The sequence below is a fragment of the Tauraco erythrolophus genome, chromosome 8 (genome assembly GCF_009769465.1).
Source record: "Tauraco erythrolophus isolate bTauEry1 chromosome 8, bTauEry1.pri, whole genome shotgun sequence".
NCBI lineage: Eukaryota > Metazoa > Chordata > Aves > Musophagiformes > Musophagidae > Tauraco > Tauraco erythrolophus.
In genome coordinates, this window is record NC_141472.1 from 40,382,472 (window position 1) to 40,407,197 (window position 24,726).

At 37.5% G+C, this 24,726-nt stretch overlaps 1 protein-coding gene across 1 annotated transcript in view; it reads left to right on the plus strand.

Moving 5' to 3' along the window:
• ARHGAP15 (Rho GTPase activating protein 15) overlaps positions 1-24,726 on the plus strand; it is a 334,864-nt gene that overhangs the window by 174,157 nt on the left and 135,981 nt on the right. Inside the window, exon 9 of the mRNA XM_086615574.1 lies at positions 22,508-22,630. Coding sequence (XP_086471700.1) covers positions 22,508-22,630 — 123 coding nt within the window. The remainder of the gene's footprint in view (positions 1-22,507; positions 22,631-24,726) is intronic.

Below are 24,726 nucleotides of genomic sequence, written 5' to 3' on the forward strand. Positions count from 1 at the left end.
AATTATCCACACAATCATAAATATATGCACACATGTGCGCGCGCGTGCACACACAAATACAGAGATTCATTAAATAGTCTCTTTTCGCAGACCAAAGCTTTTTGTTGTTGTTGTTTTCCTATTATCTTGGAGATTTTTTTTATTTTTTTTTTAAGATTCTTCTTTCTCTTATAAAAGATAAAGTAGCCTGAATGCAGCTTGTGAAAAATTGTCCCAATATCTTTGTACTGTGTGTTGAGTTGCATTTCTCAGAGGAAGAAAAATAAGACTGAGAGCTCGGTAAGTTTTGAGGGTCTGATTCTGCGCTTATTGTAGTTAACAGCAAAACGCCCATAAACTGTCTCAGCACTCGAGGAATTTTTATTTATTTATTTAGACTTCTCACATATCTTTAAATGCTAATTTGTCAGGCAAAACAGAAAAAGTGAATACGAGCAGTGACAGGGACTTAGTCTGTGCTTCTTTTCAAACCTTAGAGAATCCTGAGTAACCTCTGTTTGGTTAAAGGCTATTTATTAAAAAATGTAAAAATGTCTGCTGTGAAATCTCACTGAATTGAAGCTTTAATTTAAATACGGGAGATTGGATTGCTTCTAAAATATGTATTCAGAACTTTTTTTTGGCCCCTTGAGATCAAGCAATTACGTGGAATTAGAAAAATCATATTATTCACTTACTTATTAGTAGTCTAAGCACAAACTGTATTGTCAGTTTTCTGCCTTTGGCTTTCTGTGCCCTTAATGTTCACACAAGTATCGTAGCCAGAATTATCGGCAGCTAGAGCCAAAATTGCTTTAAAAAGGCATGAGAACTGGTAATGACACATTGTTAGCAGTTAACAGGTGGTCGTTTCATTGTCCAGTTTGACTGCAGAGCACAGAGAAGATATGTGCAATATCTGCAAGTGTGTTTGTAAAGTTCTTACAAAGTTTAACGATTTTATAATTTTATAGCGCTCTTACATTATTGACTGCTGCCAAAGCCAAATCCAAACAGAGGAGATTTTTTTATAGATGGCTTAAAACTCCCCCAGTGTAACAGGGAAGATGAACAACTGATGTGTTTTAGCAGGCCACCAGCACCCTCGATAATCTTTAATGTAATATTCTGACAGTTCAGACTCATTTGTATTTATCTTCTCTACATTTTAAGGGCTGCAAAAAGTGTCCAGTTTTAGACCCGGTACTGCTGTGGTGTTAGGGTTTTTCAGCAGCACAAGTATATAAAGGACAGGTATATTCTAACTGAGGCATTCCAGTAATTTACTCTATAATTTAAAACTGGAGAGACTGCCCCTAGAGACTTAGTAGCTGGAATTTGGTTTTTATGTTTAATCCTAATTGCTTCTGCTTACACTACAAGGACAAATGGCAATTTTCGGTTATGCTTTTTGAGATGTAGACACTGATTTCATTGAAAATTGGGCTCAAAGTTCCAGGCTCAATTTCCAAAGTTCATAGAGTGTCCGTCCTCTTGGTCGTGCAGCTTTTCAGTGGCTTCTCATCCAGTTTGGATTCAACTCATGCTCTAATTGAACTTTTCTTGAGCTAAGAAGAAACCAAGGATGGCCTTGGGGAACATTACCAGAATATGTAAAGCCATGATCTTTCTCCGAAATACATAGAAAGGGATTACTCTTTACTTTATGATGCCAACTATTTCACTGTTTTAATTTATGCAGCTAACACTGGGTCAGAAAGAACATGTTTTTCACCCTAGCAGTCTCCCCCGTTTAGAAGATGTAGACATTTGGTGCAGCACTACTCTTTTTTACATGAATAAGTGTTGTTCTAGACAGATAGTTTTTAAAAATCAGTGGCAGACTTAATAATTTCCAAGAAATTTCGTTATCGTTAAGACTGTAGTTTTGGGTTTTTTTCTCCTAAGTTTGCCAAAAATCCTCCTAATTAATACCAATTATAATTGAGTCTGCTGGTAGATGGTCTGCCATGTTAATTTTGTGTCACATGAAACCAGGCACCTGGGTTGGATTGAAAGTAGAGATGCTATCACCACACGTGGGAGGTAGGGAAGGGATCTGTGGATTGCAAAGTTCCCAGAAATCATTCAGCTCTCCAAAACCCAAAAGACTATACTGTGTGTATGGACTACAGGAGCTGTCAGGAGCATCGTGGTGTAGGCAATGAAGCCAACTCTATGCTCTTCAATAAGCCCAGTGTTGCTTTTTCTGTCCATGGTGGCTTTGTGGTTTGCATTTTGGCCATCATCCGGGAATATCGTCACTCAGGAGTGACCTCGTGTGGAAGAGCCTAGGCTGGAGTCGCTATCGATTGTCGGAGGGGATCAATTCCCCTTCTACTCCCCCTTTTGCGGATGCAAACAAACGGCTTCGCAGTAGGAAGAGTGCCCTTTGGCTACCGTATCAATCTGAGGGCTGCTCTTGTCAAAATGCACAATCACAAGCTTGATAATGCAATCCATTCCCAAAGCACTATATTTCCAACCTGTTCTCCATCATTTCCTTATGGCGTCACATTTACTCAGTTCATCACATTCTTATTAATATTTTAGGTTTTCTTGAAAGTGATGGAATTCTATTTTTATTACAAAAGCAACAAGAATAAATACTAATTGTTGTCAGTTATTTCCTTATGTAGTGGGAACAGTAATCTGTTCCTCAGCTTTAGGTTGCCAAAGCAAAATAATTAAATATTTTAGACATTTAAAAAATCTGTGATATTAGATAAATGCAATTTGATCTCCTTGTTTGCCACATAAAAGCTGGAACTGCCTGAATTGATAAGATTGAATTGCATTATTTTTATTGTTTCTACTTGCATATTTTTCTTATCTTGAAGAACACTTTACTCAAAACCCGGTGGTTAGTCACGCAGCCCTGTGATGACAGATCCTGGAAAATCTCCTCCGTATTTGACTCCTAGCTTGGGGAGCCATAGCTTATAGCATCAAGATTTAAGTAAAATGTATATATATATATCTCTGTATGTGAAAAGGAAAGTTTTGATGGGCTGTGCAGTATTACTGCTATTCATGATCACTTCAGTGTCTCGATAAGAGCAGACAGGGATCAGGGCGTCGTTGTGCCAGACACAATGTGACATCAAAGTAAGACAATTCCAGCTCTCAGCCTGAATAAGGACAAGTTACAACAGGTGGAAAAAGCGGACAAAAGCAGGGGGTGGAAGGAAAAGTTGACAGCAAAGCCGACATGTCATGCATATTAAACAGCAGGCTTGGGATTCCTTTCTGCTCTTCATTAGGATTGGGGTCTTAGCCTCGGCACCCTGGCCCCCGGCCAACTCAAATAATGATATTTTCCTTACCTACATTCCTCTTGTACTTTCGACAGGGAGCCATGGGTCTTTTTAATCCCAAAGGGCGATGCGTCGGTCTTTACTGCTACAGCCCTCGCACGCTTCCCCAGGGATTGGATGCAGGGCATTGTCTGGGAATATGCGTCCTAGTATCTTTTTAATTTAAAAAAAAAATAACCTCTGGTTCATAATTTTGATTTGCCTACAGAGGTATTTGCTACAAAGTCATTGAGGCTCTGAAATCTTCTTTGGTTTCTTAAAAGACACAATTTAATTCAGGTCACCCTGTCCCTTGTATTTGACCAAGGACTCTGTTTGTGCTTTAAAATTGCCCAAAGTTGCTTTTCTCGTTTCACTCACTTTTCTTTACTTCAGGAGGCTGAATTTTGCAACTCGAAGTATGGCATGTAAATATTCCTAAGTAACTGCTAAAACATCCAGAATCATCTCTGAATGCAGTTTGTTAGATAATTAAGACAGTACAATGTCTGGGGGATAAAAAAAAAAAAAAAACCAGCAGAAACCCATTTTTGGTGTCTCGGTGGACATGATGGAAGAACTGGAGAAGTCAGTGAAGCTTTAACCCTTTCTGGCTCTGCATGGTGCTTATTCCTTCCCTGGCTAAAGCTTCTTCCGAGGGCTTGCTCGAGGGTTTAAACTTTGTCCCTGTACACAACTGGATATTCCCGTGGTGAGCACTGGGTTGCTGAGGCTATTGTTTCTCTGCAGAGGGAAGGGTTGGTTACTGGGACACAAACACATGTATTTGCACTGCTTCAGCTGTGTAGTAGCTGGAGGAAAGAAAAAAAACAACAAAAAACTTATTTTGCTGAAAACATCATTCAGTGTTCCTAGAAAAAGGCCACCTAATTACAGGCAGTGCTGAGAGAGAAGTCTCTCTGATTTCTCTCTCTTCCATCCCAACACAGGAAGAGGCCGGCAGGTTGGGAGACCATATCTTGGGATGTAGTGAGAGGTTTTACTGGCTCAGCCAAACTTGTCGAGGGCCGGGTTCTACGGTAGCTAATGGAATCCTTCACCCATGTAGGGTTACCTCTGTGATAAGGGGGCTAATTATAGCAGCAGAAGTGGGAAATCACTCCATTTCTCTGTTAGCTCTGATGAGGTCTAAATTCTTTCTCCTTCCCAGCCTGTTTATTTTAGTTAGATGTGAAGTTCAAAGCCAAATGGATGCTATTTAGGGAGTATTATTGCATTACAACGTTAGCATTATGTATAGGTCAGTTTTATTACTTTTAATAAAACCGAGATATATAAAGCAGTAATGTATATTAGTGCAGCATTACCAATGACAACAATTAAAACAGAAAGCAAAATGAAAATTGTATGCAAATACGCAGCTTCCTGCTGCAATGTTAATTTTGTCACTCTGCAGCTTGTATGTTTGTGGCGTTTATTTTTATTGCATCAACAGGAATGCAGTCAGCTTCAGATACTGAAAAAAAAACCTCAAAAAGAAAATGCAACGTGCTGTTTATGGATGGTGGGAACATTCATATTTGGGCTATAGAGACTAAACTTATTTTTTTGAAGTATTTTTGCTGTCATCGTTGTCTGCAACATTTACTATAGGTGTTCTCTTTTCTCAGAGCTTAGGAGAATACTGTTTCAGCAACAAGAACTAATAATATTGTCATTTTAGAAGCAAAACATGCCAAATTCAGAAACGAATTGTGTCACTTCCATTGATAATGAGAGATTATGTTGTACCCAAAATCACAACTGGCTATGACTAGTTGTCATAAAAAAAATGGATTTTCCCTAAATTTGAATATCCTGTTTCCATCAATTATAATATAATGTTTCCTTAATTCTTTGTTTTATTTCTACATCATTTTCCAAAATCCTTCCAGAGTTTACTATTTGGGTTGAAAAAGCATATTTTTAGATTGGGCATAACCATCTTCCATATAAACGTTTGGCAGGGAAATCAGTGCATGTTCACTTAATTCATTTTTATTGAACCAAGTCCAGATTTTTAGTTAGGAGAAAGTTAGATATTAATCATATCTGAGCAGGATCATTAAATTTTCCTTTACCTACTAGAACAGCAGGGTCATTATAGAACCATGAGAAGTTAACTCACTTATTAATCTTTACAATTACATAAAAGTGATCATTTTTATAGTACTTAAGAGTAGCTCTTACCCATTATGTGAAGAGTATGTGGGAATATTACAATATAATATAACGTATTATTATAGATGTGACCTGTGACTCATTGGTCTGCTCACTGACACACAACTCTTTGGAAAAGTTATCTGTTTGAGCTTGGATAATCTTTAATTGTTTCATATTCCTTGTGCTCGTTTATGGGGCATACTAGTAAATACAGAGCTAGTCACTGTGTTATTAATTACCTCATTATTACTTAATTATCACTATTGCATACTTCATTTTTATGGGGAATTATATCATGAAAGAAGGTATTTCATACTGCCCACCACAGTTAAGTATGAATGACAGTGATAGCTAATGTAAGATTGAGTTAGTTAAAGAAAATCAATCAGAAATCCTCACTATAGATTACTATCCAGTTTCTTCTGCCTTTTCCAGCAAACTCTTCTCATCTCTGACTTTGAAACCCCACAGTTTAAACCGGGTTCTTGTTTCAGTGGACTAATCCCCTTTCATAAATCATGTTCAAGTGCTGAAATAATTTGCACATCGTTTAAAGAGTATTTGCTTTGAAACACTCACCTCAAGCCCTTTTGTATATCCTTTCTCTCTAAAGATTTGTAGTATTTGTTTTGTTCTCTGAGGTATAAAAGACCTGGGTAAACTTTATTCCTGTTGTTTCAAGATTAGTGAAATAAAATGCATATTTATTCAACTGGGACTGAAAGGAGCTTTAGTAAAGACGATCACACATACGACCCATGGGAATGTTATAATACAAAATGTCTGTCTTAAAATCTCTTTAGGTTTGTTCAAACCACTATTAAAGGACTTAAGTTTAAAGAAAAAAAAAAAAAAAGGATTACAAATCCATATTTCTTCTTTGTTCCAAAGAAGAGAGACACACCATATATTTTTCTTAGCAAAATGAACTCCTACTTGTGCACTTGAGTTAAAGTTGATATGGAGGTAAGTAGAGACTGAACAGTCATGATTACTTTAAGTTTTTTCTACTGAACTGCACATACTGACACAGCATTTAAAAAAACTAAGTTTTGGAAAAACCTGTATCGATTGTTTCAAACAGGCACTCGCTTCAGAAAAAGCAATCACAAAGAAATCATGAGCATTTTAGGTATTATTCAAGTCAAAAAGTTGTGCCCCTTCTGTGAACTAAAAGTGAAGCTGACTGCTGTGATGAGAAGAAAAGATATTTACTCTATCACTTTTAAGCCTAACTATCCAACATGGCTTGCACTGGTTTGGTGTAGTCTCTTAATTCCTTACTTAGTAAGATCTTTGTTTATATTAGGAAGTAAAAATAAAGTTTGATGTATATTATGTAAAATGTCATTATTTTTATAGTTTAAAGCAATAGACAATGCAGATGATTACATCTGCTTGACTCTCCATCACCTGCGTTGTCTGTATATCTCCATTTTTTTATGTCCATGTTTCACCTCCACAGGGAAAGAATATAGGCTGACAACTGATAACACCTAAATAGATGCAGGCATTTTCACTGCAATGGGAAACATTTTAGACTGCTGCCTTTGGAGAGAGGTCAGAATTAGAGCAACCGGGAGGGACTTGCTGAGCTTTGTTCTTTGGGAAGGAAGAGCCAGCCCAGTTTTCCATTACTCCTGTGAACCTAATTCTGCAGCCTCTCATGGTAATTATTGAAATGATTGCAAGTTGGTAGCCAGAAAAAAAATGATTCTCACACTACACTGTATTCTGAGGTTTCACTACTATTTATAACTAATCCAGATGCAATCCTCCTGTACTTTGAGAGGAATGTGTCAGAAATAAGGAGGTTTTTAGGTTATAAAAGTCTAAATTAAGCTCAATCAGCGAGACTGTAAATCAGGCTCTGGACAGGAATACCTACTTCCCAGACTCACTTTTTTCCTTATGGTGAAATCATTTCCATGTTTGCACCTTCCAGGCTGGAGGATGTATTTCATTTAAATTAGGAGCTCAAATTCCAAACATTTAAAGACCATATTAATGGATGAAAGCATGATACTGTCTCCAGGACAGGGCATATTAATGCTTTAAAAAGGAACATGCTTCATAGGATCTCTTATTTTTCCAGTAGCTGCCTGCTGACGTGCCAGATAAAAAGATCTTGCCTCTGACAGCCAAAGGGTGGAATACCACTAAAGGGTTAAATGCTGTATTGTTTCTCAATTAAGTAAGAGGTTCCAACTAGCTGGCTTTAAATATTGATGCTGAAGAGAACGCTATGACATACTAGCAGCTCCCCTCACCACCGAGGATATTTGGCTCCATTTAATTAATTCCATTGGCCATTGTCTTAAGTGTGCCCAGGATTCACCCAAGAGGAATCCACTTGCGTTGCTGTTATTGAAAAGTGTAACATAGCATTATCTGCCTCAGACAGACTTTTTGTAGCATTGAATCAATTCCCCAGTTCTTGAAAACAACTACCTCATTTGATTCCTTTCATAATTAAATGAAATTCAGCAGTAACGCTTTTGCCCCTCAGCTCATGCTAGAAGAATCTTTCAAAACTTCAGTTTTCAAGCTGAAACCATTCTAATTTCCAACCTAAATGGACTTGGGGTGTGAATGTGTTCTTGTGTCAGCATTTAGCTAGCTCTTTATTTTCAGCAACTCTTTTTCGTCTCAGGTGTACCACCCCAAATAGTGTTACAGACAGTGGTCTTATTCTTTCTCCTGCTTGGTTTGGTAGATTAAACCAACCAAGATTTGTAGTCATCTTTCCTATGATAAGCTTCTCTATTTCTTCCTGATCATTTCAAATAGCCCTTTTCTGAATCTGCTCCAGTTTCAGTCTGTATTTCTTGCACATGGATATTCAAGGCAAGGTCATCCCACTGCCATGGGAAGTAGGATTCACTCTTTCATATGGAAATGGCTCTCCTGATACAGTCTAGAGATTGTATTTATCTGTTTCATGGCCACTTTTTTAGAGATAAAAAAGTAAATAACCAGAACATGTAGATCCTGCTGTCCTTTAATCTTTTACAATCAATGTGTTCTCCATGGAAAGCAAAGAGTCAGCCTGCCTTAAACCTTTTTACAGCATATAAAATGTGTTCCTATATGTGATAACAGTTTTGTAATTAATTTTTAAGGTGTTCAATTTGTACGGAAAAGTGACATTCTTATAAAACTGAGGAACTCTTTTCAAACAGTACATTTAAACAAATGAAATTAAACCACTTTAAAATACTCCAGTTTCAATACGTTTTTAAAAAATGGAGAGAAAAAAGTTGATCATGAAATTATCATGAAATTCATGAAGACATCTTGTCCAGAACACAGAAATAGTTTAAAAAACATTCAGGTATGAAGCCCTGCTAGAGAGAGTATGTCTCTGCATGTACAGCTTTATAGTTCATATATGTTACAATCCCATAGTGATAGTACATTTTATAATGCTTTTGCTGAAGATGGTTATACTCCAGTCCAAGGACCCAGAGCCTAATGGAAGGTGGTCAGGCAGGTCATCAAAGGAGAGCAGCCACATGCAGATTCAATCATGTGCCATTTAGTAGGCTTTGATGTACAAAAATACAAATCAGAGCAAGTCAACCTTTAGCTTGGTGAGTATCTATAATAAAAGACTTTATTCAAGGTGCAGGAACATGTGGCTTGTGTCCACATTGCTCCATGCTCACTCTTTCTAGGACAGACTCTCTGTGTCCTAATCAGATAAAGCTTTTCCTCAGATCTTCTTTGGTCACCTTGTGGTGCTTGGTGTTGTTACTGAGTGTATGTCTGATGTAAACTGATGGTTATGGTGCTTCTATAAGTGTGGCGAATGTGTCTGATATGTACACATGGAACATTATGCTTGAGGGTAAAGTGCTTTCTGGAATGAGTTAAAAGGCAGAATAAAGCAGAGGCAAAGTAATTTGGTGCTGTCTTGGCCATAATACCTTCTGGGAGGAGTCTCTGGGGTAACCTGGCTCCTGAGCAGCACCCAGGTTTTCTCTTGGGAAGTGATAGCTGGATGAGTCAGAAAGCAGACTGAAAATTAAATAGTGCAGGTGATGAGCTCAAGATCACTCTTTGACTTTCTTCTGTCTGAGCTGTAGATATATTCACTTAAATCAAAATCTTTGTCTCATTGCTATGGTTTCCCAGAAGCTAAGAAGTTCTGTTCCTGCAAAAATAAGCTTTGTATATATTTTTGTGTAAAAACATACAGGTAGTACATTTTTTTATTTATGTAAAATTAAAGATGATTATTTTTGGGTGCTGTAATGCTCCTACCTTCATTTCTTCATATGGAGGTATTTCAGTTGACATGTTTTAATGAAAATCAAAAGATAGCACTAAAAATTAATGGAGAAATAATGAAATACTCTAATATCTGAATTGTAATACAATGTTTTCTGAAGATCATTGAGTACGATGGATCAAGGGTAGTGCTTATATTACGGCACAATTACAAACAGTGGGATACTTGATTTATTGTTATAACTTTGCTCTTAATGAAAGTTACACGTTAGTCATTTCTGAACTGAAAGTTAAGTCTTACTTAAAAAATCTTTTGCTAAGTTTCAGATTTGGGATATCTCATGCTTTGAATGGTTCAGTTATGAGAAAAGTAAATTTTTCTGTTAGTTGCCTCAGTGGCTTGAGGGATGGTGATAGACAAAGATGTGAGGGACAGGCTTAAGCAGAGAGGAGTCAAAGTGGTGACATGGAGAAAGGAGAGGAAAAAGAAAGGATCCTGAAGCACCATTGCTTTGCTGCATCATTCGTCTGAGTTTTGCTTTCCTCTCGGGTACTGTAACAGATATTTTCTTCTGCATGAGAAACAGTGCCAGGCAAAGACCCAGCAGTGCTCCCATCTCATCTGTTTCACCTTTTAAAAATCATTCGTAATTGGTGAATGCAAGGATGGAGAGGATCCATTAGTTATACTTTCTGTTATTAGTAATCCACAATTTGTTCTTTGAAAATACATCTTTTATTTTGCAAGTTTTAATCCAGAAAACTAAGTTAGCAGAATTTACATTTTTCAAACAGTTGTTCACTTGGAAATCATCTGTAGCTGGCCCTACTGAAGTTACAGGTCATTCATAATAATAAATCTTTTTAATTCTGTGGCAGAATATTCATAATGTCTTTAAAATACTCAGCTAGATAATGGTCCCTAGGATCTGGACAGCAAGACTTCAAAAGAGAGAGTCTTCTGATCTCCAGTTTCCTCATTCTCTCTAAGCTTGGAAGGTTTCAACTATCAAGCGTAGATTAACTTTTATTGGTTGATAGTGTAATTGCATTTGCATTATCTTTCCCCTTAATATTATTTTCTTTTCTCTGTGTTGGATTTCGTCCAAATATTACTACTTCCATGAAGCAGTTTTCTGAAAATGTTTTGCTTTTGCTTTGATGCTTGACACGTGAGTCCTGCAATAAGGTGCTGGTTCCTGATAATACTTTTCCTTCTGTAAAGAAAAGTTGCCACAATCTTCTGTGCTTTGCTTATTTTTGATATAGCTCTTCAGTTGAGACTTTTCATGGACAAGATAAGGTTTGGTTAAACATCTGAACTTTTGAATGTTTATGTGAACTAGATTCGACCTCTAAATTTGTCCATCATTAGTTATTTTGCTTTTCTTTTTAGAGACTAAATTATGCTATTAAATATGTTCTAAAGTAGGTTAAGTCCCTGTGCAGTTTGTCAGCTGGAACATTAATTTTAAACTAAACCAGTCTTCTCTTGTATCTTTTTTAACTTTTTGTCTGAGTTTTAACCATGACTGGTCAAACAGAGGGTCAGTGCACCCATGCAAACCCCACATGTAGATGATTGAAGTGCCTCAAAGTTGTTGTGATGACTGGCCTGGTTTTATATCAGGAAAAGATCATGATATATGGTAATTATTTGCCTTTTGAGGCAGTTCGTTCCAGTGCAGCTGCTCTGGAGACTGGATGAAATACCAAATTTCACCGCATGCCCTGCAGTGTCTCTGAAGGTTTTTCCTTCCTACGCAAGGGTCAGGTGACCGTGGTGTCCCAGCTACCTGCTGCAGCAAACTCGTCGCGCTACCAGTGTAGGACATGCTCATTTCTGGGGTCTCAGTTACTCATGCCTTCAGCTAACCACATCTGTGTGTCCTCTTTGGACTCATATTTAACTGGACCTACCCAGATCTTGCCCTCATGCCACCTATGTGATGAGAAGGAGCCACCAGACTGTAGGGAGAACAAGTGGGTAGTGCCGAAAGCCATTTTTCCCAGACCACCTTGCACCTTGGCCAAAGCTGCACTTGGTAGCGCAAGGAAGACAGAGGACAACGTATAGTTTCTATCTGCTGTTACACAACTGAACTGTATGACCTGATCTTTATTAGAAGACCAACTTCTGATAAAGTCAATACTAAAAAAGCCCACACCTTACTTAAGAAACACGCTGGAATCAGAGCTTTCAGGTAAGCAGTTACATTTACAACATAAAGTACTGTAACATAATACGTGGTTAAATATACCAACAGCTTCATTCTAGACGTTCCTTTTCCTCCTGTAATTACGCCGTCTCAGCCCAATAAAGAGACTGACCCGTGGCATGTCTCACAAGGCACCTTCTCCCACTAACAGCCACTACAGGTTGGGCTCACACAAAAGCCACAACCTCCATTTGGTCTGCTTCATGTGTTTATGTTTATTTTATGCAGATCCCAAAGCACCTTTAGTGGAAGTTCCACCTTTAGTGGAACCTTTTTACAGGCTGAAAGAGTTGGGGCTGTTCAGCCTGGAGAAGAGGAGGCTCCGGGGTGACCTTATAGCGGTCTTCCAGTACCTCAAGGGGGCCTACAGGAAAGATGGGGAGAGGCTGTTCAGGAGGGCCAGTTATGATAGGACAAGGGGTAATGGTTTTAAAATAGAGGGAGGTAGGTTCAGGTTGGATATTAGGAAAAAATTTTTTACTATGAGAGTGGTAGAACACTGGAACAGGTTGCCCAGAGAGGTGGTGGATGCTCCATCCCTGGAGACGTTCAAGGCCAGGTTGGACGAGGCCCTGAGCAACCTGATCTAGTTGGAGATATCCCTGTTCCTTGCAGGGGGGTTGGACTAGATGACCTTTGAAGGTCCCTTCCAGCCCTAACCATTCTATGATTCTATGAAGTCTTTCCTGCGTCCTCACAGTGCAACTCTGACATTACCTTGTAAGAAAAGAGCTGTAACTGCTGAAAAGTTTGAAAATCAATTACTTTTTAACAAATGGAAATAATTTCTATAGAAACATAAAATGGAGTTGATGGCCATAAAGGTCACTTTGTCTAAAGTTTAAATTTATGTGAATATAAATGTTGGAGATTCTCACTGGAACTTTCACTTAAGGTAAGAGGTAAAAAAGATTCTTAAATTCATCAACTTACTCTTTTTAAAAATGAGCTCATGGGTGATCTTTTGTTCAGTTATACTTACTCTAATGATTTAATTGCGGTAGAGATAATTTGATAAAGTAGAGTCCACGTATAAACAGAGTACAGCAAATGGATTGCAGATCTTTGGCTAGATATTTTTTGATTACTTTAAAGATAATGGATGTGCCTTTCTTCTTCATAAACTACCACATTTACATTCACTGGAAAGTACTAAACTTGCTGCATTAAAAGAGAAAAATATGCTGAAACTTGTGGTTTGAAACAACAAATGTACAGATGAATGTCACTACTGCTCATTGGAAATCAACAATTTTAACATGTTGGTTTTCATAACCTCTGCACTATGAATTAATTCTATCTGATATTGTATGAGAAGCCTTAGAAGTTCATCATGGGTCAAAAAATATAAGGTTATGAATATAATTGGAGGCTGAGTGCAATGGAAATATAATTAAAGTTTAAAATAATTTACTTTTTAAATTTAGAACTACAAAATATAATTTTTATAAGAGTCTCAATAAAAAGAAAATTCTTTGGTATAATATTCTTTCTGGAAAAATCCCATAAGATTGGATCTGAATAAAAGATTCAACAAGGTATCCAAATGCATGTCTAAATTTAAATATATGAATCATTTGTATGACTCTTAACAAGGGTGATATAAATATAGCAATGCCAAGTCTCCCTTGTTCTTTACAGATAATTAGTTTGTTTTCTAAAGCATAAGGCAGAGTTATATGTAGGTTTTGAAGTTAAAGATGCAGACGTGGCTGGCAGTACCCAGCGACTTAGAAGGGTTTTTTTTGACATAACACTCAGTGTGATGCTCCTAGTAGAAGAAGGAACCATATCATTTTCTTGTCCTTTTGTCTAAAGAATTTAATATGTATGACAACTATTCATATTGTTTGCAAAAGGTTGAAAATATTTTTTTTAGACTAACTCAGTCAGGAGGTCAAGCATAAAGACTTTAAAGTTATTGACATATATTCCACAACAGAAGAAAACAAACAGAACTCCATATTCTAAAAACCTCTGACTGCATTACTTGTTGTAAATTACTTGTTCAACTTGATCTGCAAATAGTCTTCAGTTCCTTGATCTGTCTTCCTCAACCTTTAATTGCATGTTTGTTTTCTTTCGGGAAGTCTGCTTAAATAATATTTTTTTATTATATATGTCAACTTCAAAAGTAAGTAATTCAAATATTGCCATTTTTTTTCCTCTATACGGTAATATTTTATATGAGTGAGATGAAACTGTACAGCTTAAAACACTGGAACAGGCCAGCACTGAATCACTTGGATAGTGAAGGGCAAAGACCACTCTTCAATTCCTGTGTGTTAGACAAAACGGTTGAGTATTTTCCTGGGAGTTTTAGCAACCTTCTCCAAAGGAGAGAAATAGACCGAATGCAAAAAGCCTCTCCATCATTCTCCTGCCTGTTGCTCCTATTCATCTGTAATTAGATCACTCCTTACTTGAAAATTTACAGAAAGTGGCTACCAAAGGAAGCTTGAGATGCGTCCCCAGTGATCTGTGCTCGTACGAAACTTCCCTCCTCAGTTCAGCGGGGATAAAGGGCTGCAGCTACTTTTTGCAAAGAGACTGTGTCCAGAGTCTTAATCCCTGACACAGGCTCGGAGAGACCAGTTCCCCCTTCCCGAGCACGCTGTACTCTCTTCCCAGAGCCTCAATAGCCTGACTTTGTGTGCTACAGTAGATTTCATCCGAGTCCCACATGTTTTACATTAGATGAACATAAACGGGTCATACTGTATGAATAAAGCGAACTCATTGATTTCTGGCAGTGCGGTTTGGCATATTCGAGTTAAATGTGGATAATAGCATTTCTAATATTGTGACAATACCCAGAAATTGTGGAAAGAAAAGCTTGGCGTGTCCTTTGTGACCTAGTCCAGTCCCTCCTGTCGCAAGGTACCATGTTCCGTATCCCCTTTCATAAATTTCTTAAGCTTCATCTTAAATTCTTTCAGCCTCGTTTGCCACCATGACTTCTTTGAAAGGGTGTTTTAGAACTTCGTATTATGGCCAGTTTATGCTCATTTATTCTTGTGCCAACATTGTTCTTCAGTTTAAACAGCTCTTCTCCCTCCCTGCTGTCCTCTTCTCGTCTCCCGCTCCTTTTCCCACCCCTACCAACAAATTCGTAGAGAACAATCACAGCCTTTCTCAGCCGTTTTCTAGGTGGCCAAACATGCCAAGCTCCCTGTCTGCTTTCAAAAGCTCAGCAGCCCATTCTCCTGGTACTTCTCATGGCCGCTGTCTGCACCTTTCCTGGCATGAATTCCTGTCTCACACATGAGTGTTCAAGGTTGCACGCTCATAAGAGAGAAATATTTTGTATTAATCCTTGTCGGACCATGCATTGGGTAGTACCAGGTCTAATTTGGTTTCTTCTCCAGCTTCCAGTCTCAAAGTCACTAAGGTTTTGCCTGATATCTCCATTCTCGTCTGAACTGAAGGTTTATCAGTCTTGAGTCAACAACAAGTGGTTTTTTTAGAATGCTCCTGCTTTTTTCTGTTGAAGTCATTAATGAAAACACGAAGATCAGTTCCGAGAATAGTTAAGGACTTGCACTGGTAACTTTCCTTCAATACAGTAGCTCTCCTTTCAACAAAGCTCATTTTAATATCTTATTCAGTCACTTCACAGCTATGGTTTTAGTTCTCTCCATCTTCTCTAGTTTAACTAATAATTTCCCGTTTGGCATCATATCAAATACACAACTCAAATCCAGATAGATTTGATATATTGCATTTTCCTTTTCTAAAAAAAACCCCACCATTTATTTTATTAAAGAAAGATATCAGGTTAGTTTGGTATGATCTGCCTTTATAAATCCAATATATACTCAGAAATATTGCTTTACTTTTCTAAATATTTATGGTACAAACATCACTAAGAAAAGCTGTGCGGAGAGTGCCAGTTCGTTTCACAATGTGTAGGCGTGTAGTGATATTTAACGCGCTATTCATTTATTTCCATTTATTATTAGTGGGGTACAAAATTTTTTAAAAAGTTTATATGCATCAGAGCATGATGCAAAATATGAATTATATAGCCATTTTATTGAATCTTTACTGCTAATGCACACAAATTTCACAAAGTGTAATGATACTACTGAGCACTTAAGTTGTTAGGCTGTCATATTACAGAAAAATTATTTGTGCTATATAATCACTGTTTTCTCTTTCTTATTGTTTATTTCTGAGCTTGCTTCATAAACATTTGCAACTTATATATACTTGTAAATATCTGTTTCAAGACCATAAAGCTGAACGACTTCAGGTCCTTCGCTGACCATACAAACCAGATCTTCCTAGCATCTCCTGATCGATGGACCCATTCTGTCACCTGACGTTGTAGTTCTTGGGTCTATGCTCTGTCGTCATAAAACCTATAATTTTAAAGCTTATCATAAACATTGGGATGAGAGATAATGCCCGATTCCTGCATTTTACTCGCCGATCATTTGTGTAGTTCCTTTTAGCAGACCATGTATCTGCCTCTCATTTTACTCTTTCACAAAACAGATACAGTAATTATGGTGTGGGGATAACTCAGGAGACCTGCCCAAGAATTTCACTAAGGGATAAAATAAGATGACTGACAAAAGTCTTTAGCTCAATAAAGTAGGTGAAGTGAATTCTTTATCCTCAGTGAGCAGACTTTATTGACTGCACCTCAGAGCACTACAAAGGAAAGGAAGGAGGCAGGGACTTGGTTTTGTCACTCTCAAGACTTTGGTGCTGGTTGAAAAACTGATCATTTATACAAATGATAAGACATGCTGCTCCTTCTTTAAAGGACAAGAAGTACTTTTACATTTTTTACAAGAAAGATGGGGAGAGGCTGTTCAGGAGGGCCTGTTGTGATAGGACAAGGGGTAATGGTTTTAAAATAGAGGGAGGTAGATTCAGATTGGATATTAGGAAAAAATTTTTTATCATGAGAGTTGTAGAACACTGGAACAGGTTGCCCAGAGAGGTGGTGGATGCTCCATCCCTGGAGACGTTCAAGGCCAGGTTGGACGAGGCCCTGAGCAACCTGATCTAGTTGGAGAGATCCCTGTTCCTTGCAGGGGGTTGGACTAGATGACCTTTGAAGGTCCCTTCCAGCCCTAACCATTCTATGATTCTATGATTCTATGATCCACTGCAGGCCAAAAAAATCTGAACAAAACGTTCAGTTCTGGGTTCCAGTGAAATCCAATAAACCTTAAAGTCATGAGTCATTGTATATTCTTTAATTACAATGTGTCCTGGAATGCAGGCATAGTCATACACCTCTGTGTGTTACGATGTATTTCTTCAGGAAGATGAGACACTCAGCAATTAAGCATTCCCATTGCTTTAAATTAATTGATTAACTCATAAATTCCTTTAAATTAATATTTTCACACAGATGTGATAGTTCTCTTGTTAGACTGGTACTTTCACTATCCAAAGTCATAGACACCTACTTCTACCTCCCCTTTTGCAGTCTGAGCTTTGATTCAGTCCTGCAAGATGCTGCTGAGGACTGTGGATATGAGTCTGTAAAGCACTTCAGAAAATGATTAGTTCAAGACACCAGAGATAACAGTTAAGCCCATGGAGTTATTCATGTATTTTAAGAAAGTTGCATCTAGGATTTTGATCAGTGTATTCTGTGTTTTGTATGGTCAGGCTTGTCACTCTTAGTATTCTTTGGGAAAAGAATTATTAAATTCCAATTTATTACTGTTATCGTTATACTACAAGTCATCTGCATTTCTGAGAACTTCCTGAAATTTTGAGGTCCTCAGGAGTATTTAAAAAAAAAATAATTGTGTGGTCCAGACTATTTGTGGGCTTTTTCCTGCAGAACAAGGCTAATGGAAGAGAAGGTACTAGCATAAAGCTATTTGAATGTCTTCATGCATTATCCACTCCCATTGCTGCTTTTCATTCTGTATGAGCCTTTTCCATCCAAATGAATTGCATACGATAATTTTGGGTGTTATAATAAATAGATAGGCACCATAATAATGTATTTCAGTTAGGAAGAGGTACTTGGAAGAAATTGGTTTTGCTATACACATGATGTGAGACAATCAATAGTGCTTTAGTCTGACAAGCACTGTCAATATCCATTGTCACAGTTCAGAAAGCCATTAATGGATAGTTCTTCAAAAACCAATGCTTTCAGCACGTTAGAAGTGTTCAGATATACTGTACCTGGCAGGAATTAATCATAGGTAAACCCTCGGGATTATGTATAAATGTTTTGTAAATTAAGAGTGAAATAAAAGTCGTTGGAAGGAATGTAAGATCATTTTATATGGAGTTACAAAATCTTGCCAATAAAATACGGGGCTGTTTAGAACATATTAAAACATTTTACTTCCTGAATCATTCAGGCTCTGCCCAGAACATCACACCCACGAAAAACAGTCTGCTAGAAAGATATTGTCTAGATACATGACGTGTTTTAGTTTCTCTACTAAATTCACAGAAAGTAATCACTCACTCACTGAAAGTAATCACAGTAAAAATTTTGATCCTTGCCTTGAAAAGGTTTGAGCCTTGCCTGGCTCTTTTAGTTGTGGCCATGCCAAAATCCTGGAGAAAGACTTTTGTAACTTCACCTTGCAAATATATTAGCCACTGCTTAATCCTGCTTAAGTGATGTTTATTGTGATTGCATCATATATACAATTCAGTGTGTTAAATTATAGCAAGCAATTCTTAATCTCAAAACTTCCATTCACTCTGATGGTACTATTTCTACAGAACTGTGTGATTTGGAAGTGATGCATTAATTCTTTCCTTCCACTTGTCTTTTTGTGTAAAAGCTCTTGTACAGACTTTATTTTGTGAGTTTGCATGATACTCCTGTTATTTGTACGTCATTAGAAATATTAAAGACAGGGTTGTGTCATGGAATAACTATTCAGAGGATTTATACAGGCCCCCAAAACGACAGGTCAGTTTTTCCTTGGTGCAATTTTTGGAAGAGAATTTAGTCTATAGTTATCCTTCCTAATTCAGCTGAGGCATTACAGTGCTATCCAACATTAAGGGCCAAAGAGGTGTTCTTTGTTTTATGCTTAATGATGTGTTTATATTATTTTCTTCTGAAGCCAATCTGTATTACACTTCCCCAATGCCATACGCTGTTGTGATTCAATATAGCTTAATTCTAGAGTAAATTGCCTGAGGAAAAGATCTGGCTATCCTTTTCATTTGTGCATTCATACCTTTCCCACCTGTAGAATAAATAGAGACCCAATAAAGTGACCAAAGTCATCAAAAATGCTTTTCTATCTCCAAGGTCCAACTTTATTTCCAGCCAAACGTGAAATTCAGCCAGTATTCAAGTTACGTTTTTGTTGTTGGATTGAAGTGTCCTTGCACTCACTTGCACTAGCAGAAGAAATTTAGCATAGTATTGGGCTCTACATGTACTGCAAAATGCCCTCACCTAACACAAGCAAGCACGTGCTTCCATCATCTGTCTCAGAAGCTCTCCGTGCGATATAAGAAATACTTAATCGAAGAGCCTGTGCAAAGGCAGGGGGATTATCTTTCTGTTCTGTGTTGGTTTTGAAGCATTTATGTGGATTATATCAGTGTGAGTAACTTCGGAAATCGGGGATGTGAGTTTATTCAATATAATGAATCAAATAGTACACCTATGCAGTTTGTGTCAGGGAACATACAGTAGAACAAGCAGTAGATTTTGTTTCCTATTGTTTTATACTTATATCTTTAAGTATCCTATTTTACTTCTGTATGGAAATGCTTTCCACTTTTTATGTTATTTGACGTTTGCCAGCTGTCTTTCATGGAGGATTCTTCTGGCCAAATCCAGAACCTGAAATTTAAAAAGGAAGGTACTCCAAAAAATATTTAGTGTGGGTTTTGAGTTTTATAACTACATTTTGTTTTTCCTTTTATTTTGTTTTGTTTTTTCTCTTGGAAGTAACATTTGGTCCGCTTTGTATTTCCAAATATAACAGTAAACTCATTTTAATGTGGGGATATCGCGAGAAGAATGGTTTGGCAAGACAAGGAGTATTTCTAAATGAGATCTCAACAGGAATATTTCTGACTAAACTTAGTTTTGGAACATGTTATCTAAACCCTTGAATTTCTGGGAGGCTTGGAGTTTCCCTCTGGTGACTCACACATGTTTAACAGAGGAAAAACAGAAATTCACCAAAATTAGCTTTGCTGCTGTTTTTAACTGTGCGCTATACAGTTCGTCATAGAACATACAAAAGTATCCATGACAATAATTATTCCTACCTCTAGATGTAGTTTTAACACCATAATTGCTGTTTCAGGTAGAAAGCATCCAGCTTGGCTAATGAATCTTTCTAAAAAGAGGGATCTTTACCCGGCTGTCAAGTCCTAGATCCCCTATCCTACCATTCACAGTATGGCCACGTTCACTTCAGAGTATCTGAACAAATCTGGTGTACACTCAGAGCTAAGCATGTAGTTCAAGTGGACATAAAATGCTTCAGAGTTCCGCAGAATGGGAAATGTGGCAGGCATCTTAAGTGGCTTAAGAGATGTTTTCTCTCCTGCATCATTTACACCGGGGAAACTTCACTTGTAAGTCAGGAAAAAGCAAACCTAAATATGAATCGCTACGGACAGAACAGCCCTAAGCAGCAAGAGAGTCCCCAAACTAAATACAATTCACTTCACTGTTTCAAAGTACCATTAAGACGCAGAATTAGAAACATCCATTTGTTGTTCTTTTTATAGCACAGCCAAGTGACTTGGAATTTTAGCTTGTCCCTGCCAAAGATTGCTCAATTTCTAACAAAAAGTCCTCCGCTATAATGTTAAAAAAGCACCAATCATCAATTGAATGCTAATCTTTATATTCTATGATACATCACTCCAAGAATGCTACCATTAAAAAATGTGAATTCTATTTTTCATAAGTGATGGATTATTGTACCAAGCTGTGCATTTTCCAGTAAAGCGTCCTTTTATTTGTCCTGTGTGATTACTAGTTTGTGGAAGTATGTGTGGGGTCATTTTAGTGCTGTGGGAAAATGGAGCGCTCTTCTCTGAAAATCAGTAGTGAAATCAGAAGCAAACTATGCTCTGATCATTGCAGGCATGTGTTTAAATATTGCTTTCCTTAATTGGCTATGTTCTATTTACTTAAAATGAACAATTTGGCAAGTTTTTCTCCCTAGACAACAGCAAAGCGTAAACCATTTTATAAGTTTGGCTGTTAAAATCAGATTTGTAATGTAAACCACAATATTCCAGGCTTGTTACTGTTGCTTAACCAGTTATTTTAGCTCAACATTATTTTATAATTGTGCACCTTTAAATATTCTGGTTCTGTTTATAATTTATGCAAAACTTCTGGATACAAAATAGCCCAATAATATTGGCCCTAATTTTCTTTTTACTCTCTCTCTTCCCTTGGATACTCTGTATGAAGACCAAAGCCTTGTAGGGGAGATTTGATCTGGATGGGGAGATTAGGGAGCATCTCCGTAAGCACAGCTAGACTATCCAGGGTACTCTTTAGAAATTCTGTCGAACGGACGATGGACCAACTCCTGCAAGTTCAGCTTGTGGAGAATACTGTGTTTCGATGGATGTATTTATATATTGATTTTCAAGAGAAGATGGAAAGCTATTCTTTTCTCAGAAAGCAGAAGCCACCCCTCTTGCAGCTGGAGGTCCTTGCCAGGGAAGGCTGTACAGCTCCGGCTGCCTCATTCTCCTACCCAGCATTTGAGGGAACGGGCAGAGTGAGAGAACCCAGGACACGGGATAAAGCTTATTCAAGGGTGGTGAGGCACAGGTGATTTGTTAGAAAACTTTAAAAATCTTCTCGTTCAGGGAAACTTTTGGAGAAAGTCTTCCCATGACGTCAGTGCTGCTTCTGGAACATGCAGCACTGGGTGTCGAGTTTGTCCTTTCTACTAAAACTGCCTATTTTGATAGCTACGATGGTGCCCTATAAGCACCTCAGCAGAGAAAAAGTCAAATTTATGCCTTTGAAGCTTCCTCCAGGGGATTTTCTGCAGCTGGGTTCTATGTCTTTTTAACATAGAGCAGGAATAAATTGAGCTTAAAATGTTTCTCAGTTTGGTAAATGCCTAAATAGAATAATCATTAGGACAGGAATACTTTTCTTTCCATAAATTAATGCATCTTGCACACATTTCATGGCATATAGCCATGTTTTCTATAACTGCATTAAATATATATATATATAACGCTTAATCCATCTTGGCAAGAGAATTCAGTCCTTCACTAGTGGTGTAACCATCCATCCTTTCTTGTAACAAGTAGTATCTAGCTAATAGCGCATAGCACACTTTGAGTCCAGAGTTTTAGTTGAAAAATCATCCATGTGAAACTTATGGGATTCGTTGAACATTTCATGAGTAAACTGGTCGCCATCCAAATACTTATAGGCAATAAATAATACAACTCTGTGAATAACCAGCAGAGTGAACTCATCGTGTTTATTCACAAAAATATTAATCAGATGTTTTGTACTATCCAACCAGCTACACTGCTGACCTACCGCAGGATTTTACTAGGGTGGCTATGGCTATTGTTTTCGAAGGCTGTGTGAGCAAACTACTACTAGTTTAAAAATATCATTTCACTGAAGCTTTTTCTTTTGATTTCCTTTAGTTTTCAGACTAAACTACAGTGCCTCTGACACAAATGACAGAAACCGAGTTAAAAGCAGATTAAAGAAGTTCATCTCCCGGAGACCCTCCTTGAAAACGTTGCAAGAAAAGGGACTTATTAAAGGTGTGTTTGGTCTTATGTACTTTTTTGGAGTAAGTTAAACGAATAAATGTATTGGACAAATACTCCTTAGATACGGTTTTGTTGCTTCATCTCATAAAACTTACACTGCTGAACTGTAAAGAAAACAGATCAACGTATGGTTACATCTGTCTCTGTGCTATCTGACTGCTGCTTCAATTTTTCTGCTTTGGGGTGTGTGTGGTAGAAGCCCCTCCGTGTAACACAGGCACTCACCACGCACATTGCAAATCAATGTGCTGCACAACTCCATTTCTTTTTAAGAAAAGAGATTGATACAGTTTTATAGTTTAGAATACTAAATAGGAACTTCAGATGCTGTGCTAATTTGTTTTCTTGAGTAGACTGGAATAGTTTCTGCTGTCTTCTTTCATTATTTTTCTAACTCACCAACAGAATACATTTTTAACAATTTAAAATACGTGTGAGTGAATAATAAATGCTTTGAATCTGTAACTTTTTCCTACTTCAATCTCTTGCTAAGTTGGTCAGCCATCACTTTCACATATCCTTAAAAAATAGTTTCTTTGATAAAATGTGTTTGTTAGTTTGTCCAAGGAGTAAGAGTTTTGCTGAGAAGCTGGTAGTAACTCGAAGGCAGTAGCATTCTGACCACTAAGAATCAAGCAAAGCCATGCTTTTAAATATTGTCTGGGATAATGCTTTAAAAATGTACGCAATCCCAAATTATTATGTGTGAAACCCACAACTGCACATGCAAATTGACTAGAAAGAGGCATTTTGCCAGCAACCCCTGTCAATCTCTGGAGTGTGAGTTTTCCAGTGGTGTGTCAAAAATGGCAAGGGGTGTTGCTAGTGTGTATTAAACTTGTCTGTCCTGAGCCAAGAGACTGACCCTAGCCAGCAAAAGCTCAAGCAGCTACAACAGTTAAACACCAGCTGGGCCCATGTCTGAAGAAAAGGAGAAGATTTTATGAATTAAGTTCTTACATTTTACATACGTGCAGAAATGTTCAGTGCAATGCTGCTTACTGTAAGGAAGTCTTCATTATATGAAATCATTATGTGCCTGAGCGATGGGCTTCTGCTTCTAACTGCCACAGACACTTCAAAAAATGTCATTTATACATAAAAATATGTGTGCAAGGTGTGCACACACTCACACCCCAAACTTTCAGGATCTGTCCTTAAGCATTCGTAGCGTCTGACTTCAAGATGTTGGAGAGTTTTACCTCTTTGAAGTACTCTGTGGGTTGAGGGTGGGATTTGAATGCATCATATTAGTTTGTTTCAGTTATTACAGTAATAGAGTAGTAATTTATAGTCTTTTAATTTCTGGATTTAAGGGTGGTTTTTTTTCAGTTTAATAAAGTGTGGCTGATGAATCTCCTGCGGTGTTACATAGGGATCAGATGTGATCCCTGCTAACAAATCCAGATTCATTAGCATAACTCAAATCCATCCTCTAATATATCTCTCTAGGAAAGCCAGATGCATTTGGTTTTGGCTACAGTTGCATTAAGCTCTTGATTCATAAGCGTAGCTTGGTTCTACCTGGGATACTCTTCCATGAATAACGAAAAAGCATGATTTCTGACACTGTAATTCAGAATTGGTACCCGGCACGGTTTTGTTATCAAACTAATGTTACCATGAAGAAAACATGTTAGTTATCTACCATGAAGTTTCATTAGGATTAGGTTTTGGCCATGCAAATGAGGCAGGATTCGTTAGCACAGCTTAATTCCAATCTACGGTAAGTCTATGTGAAATGCTTATTCGATAAGGTTCCTTCATTGTCTTCACCAGAGTTTATCCCTTAATCTGTTAAAATGTTATGAAAATGCAGTTGCACTGCTTATACAGAGACCACTTTTAAATGTTAATTTTTAGGCTCACATTAGAATATTTTTAAATCGGAAAATGCAACCATCCAGATTAAAAATGAAAAGCTTGCCAAATTTTGTATTATAAGATGCATCTATTTATTTTTCTAAAAGTGACTTAAATGGCTGCAGAAACCTCTCAAAACTATTTATTTGCTCCTTTCTTAAGGGAAAAAAAAAACGTTAACCAATTTTTACAAGCAAAAAAATTCCTCCAGCTCTGAGAACATG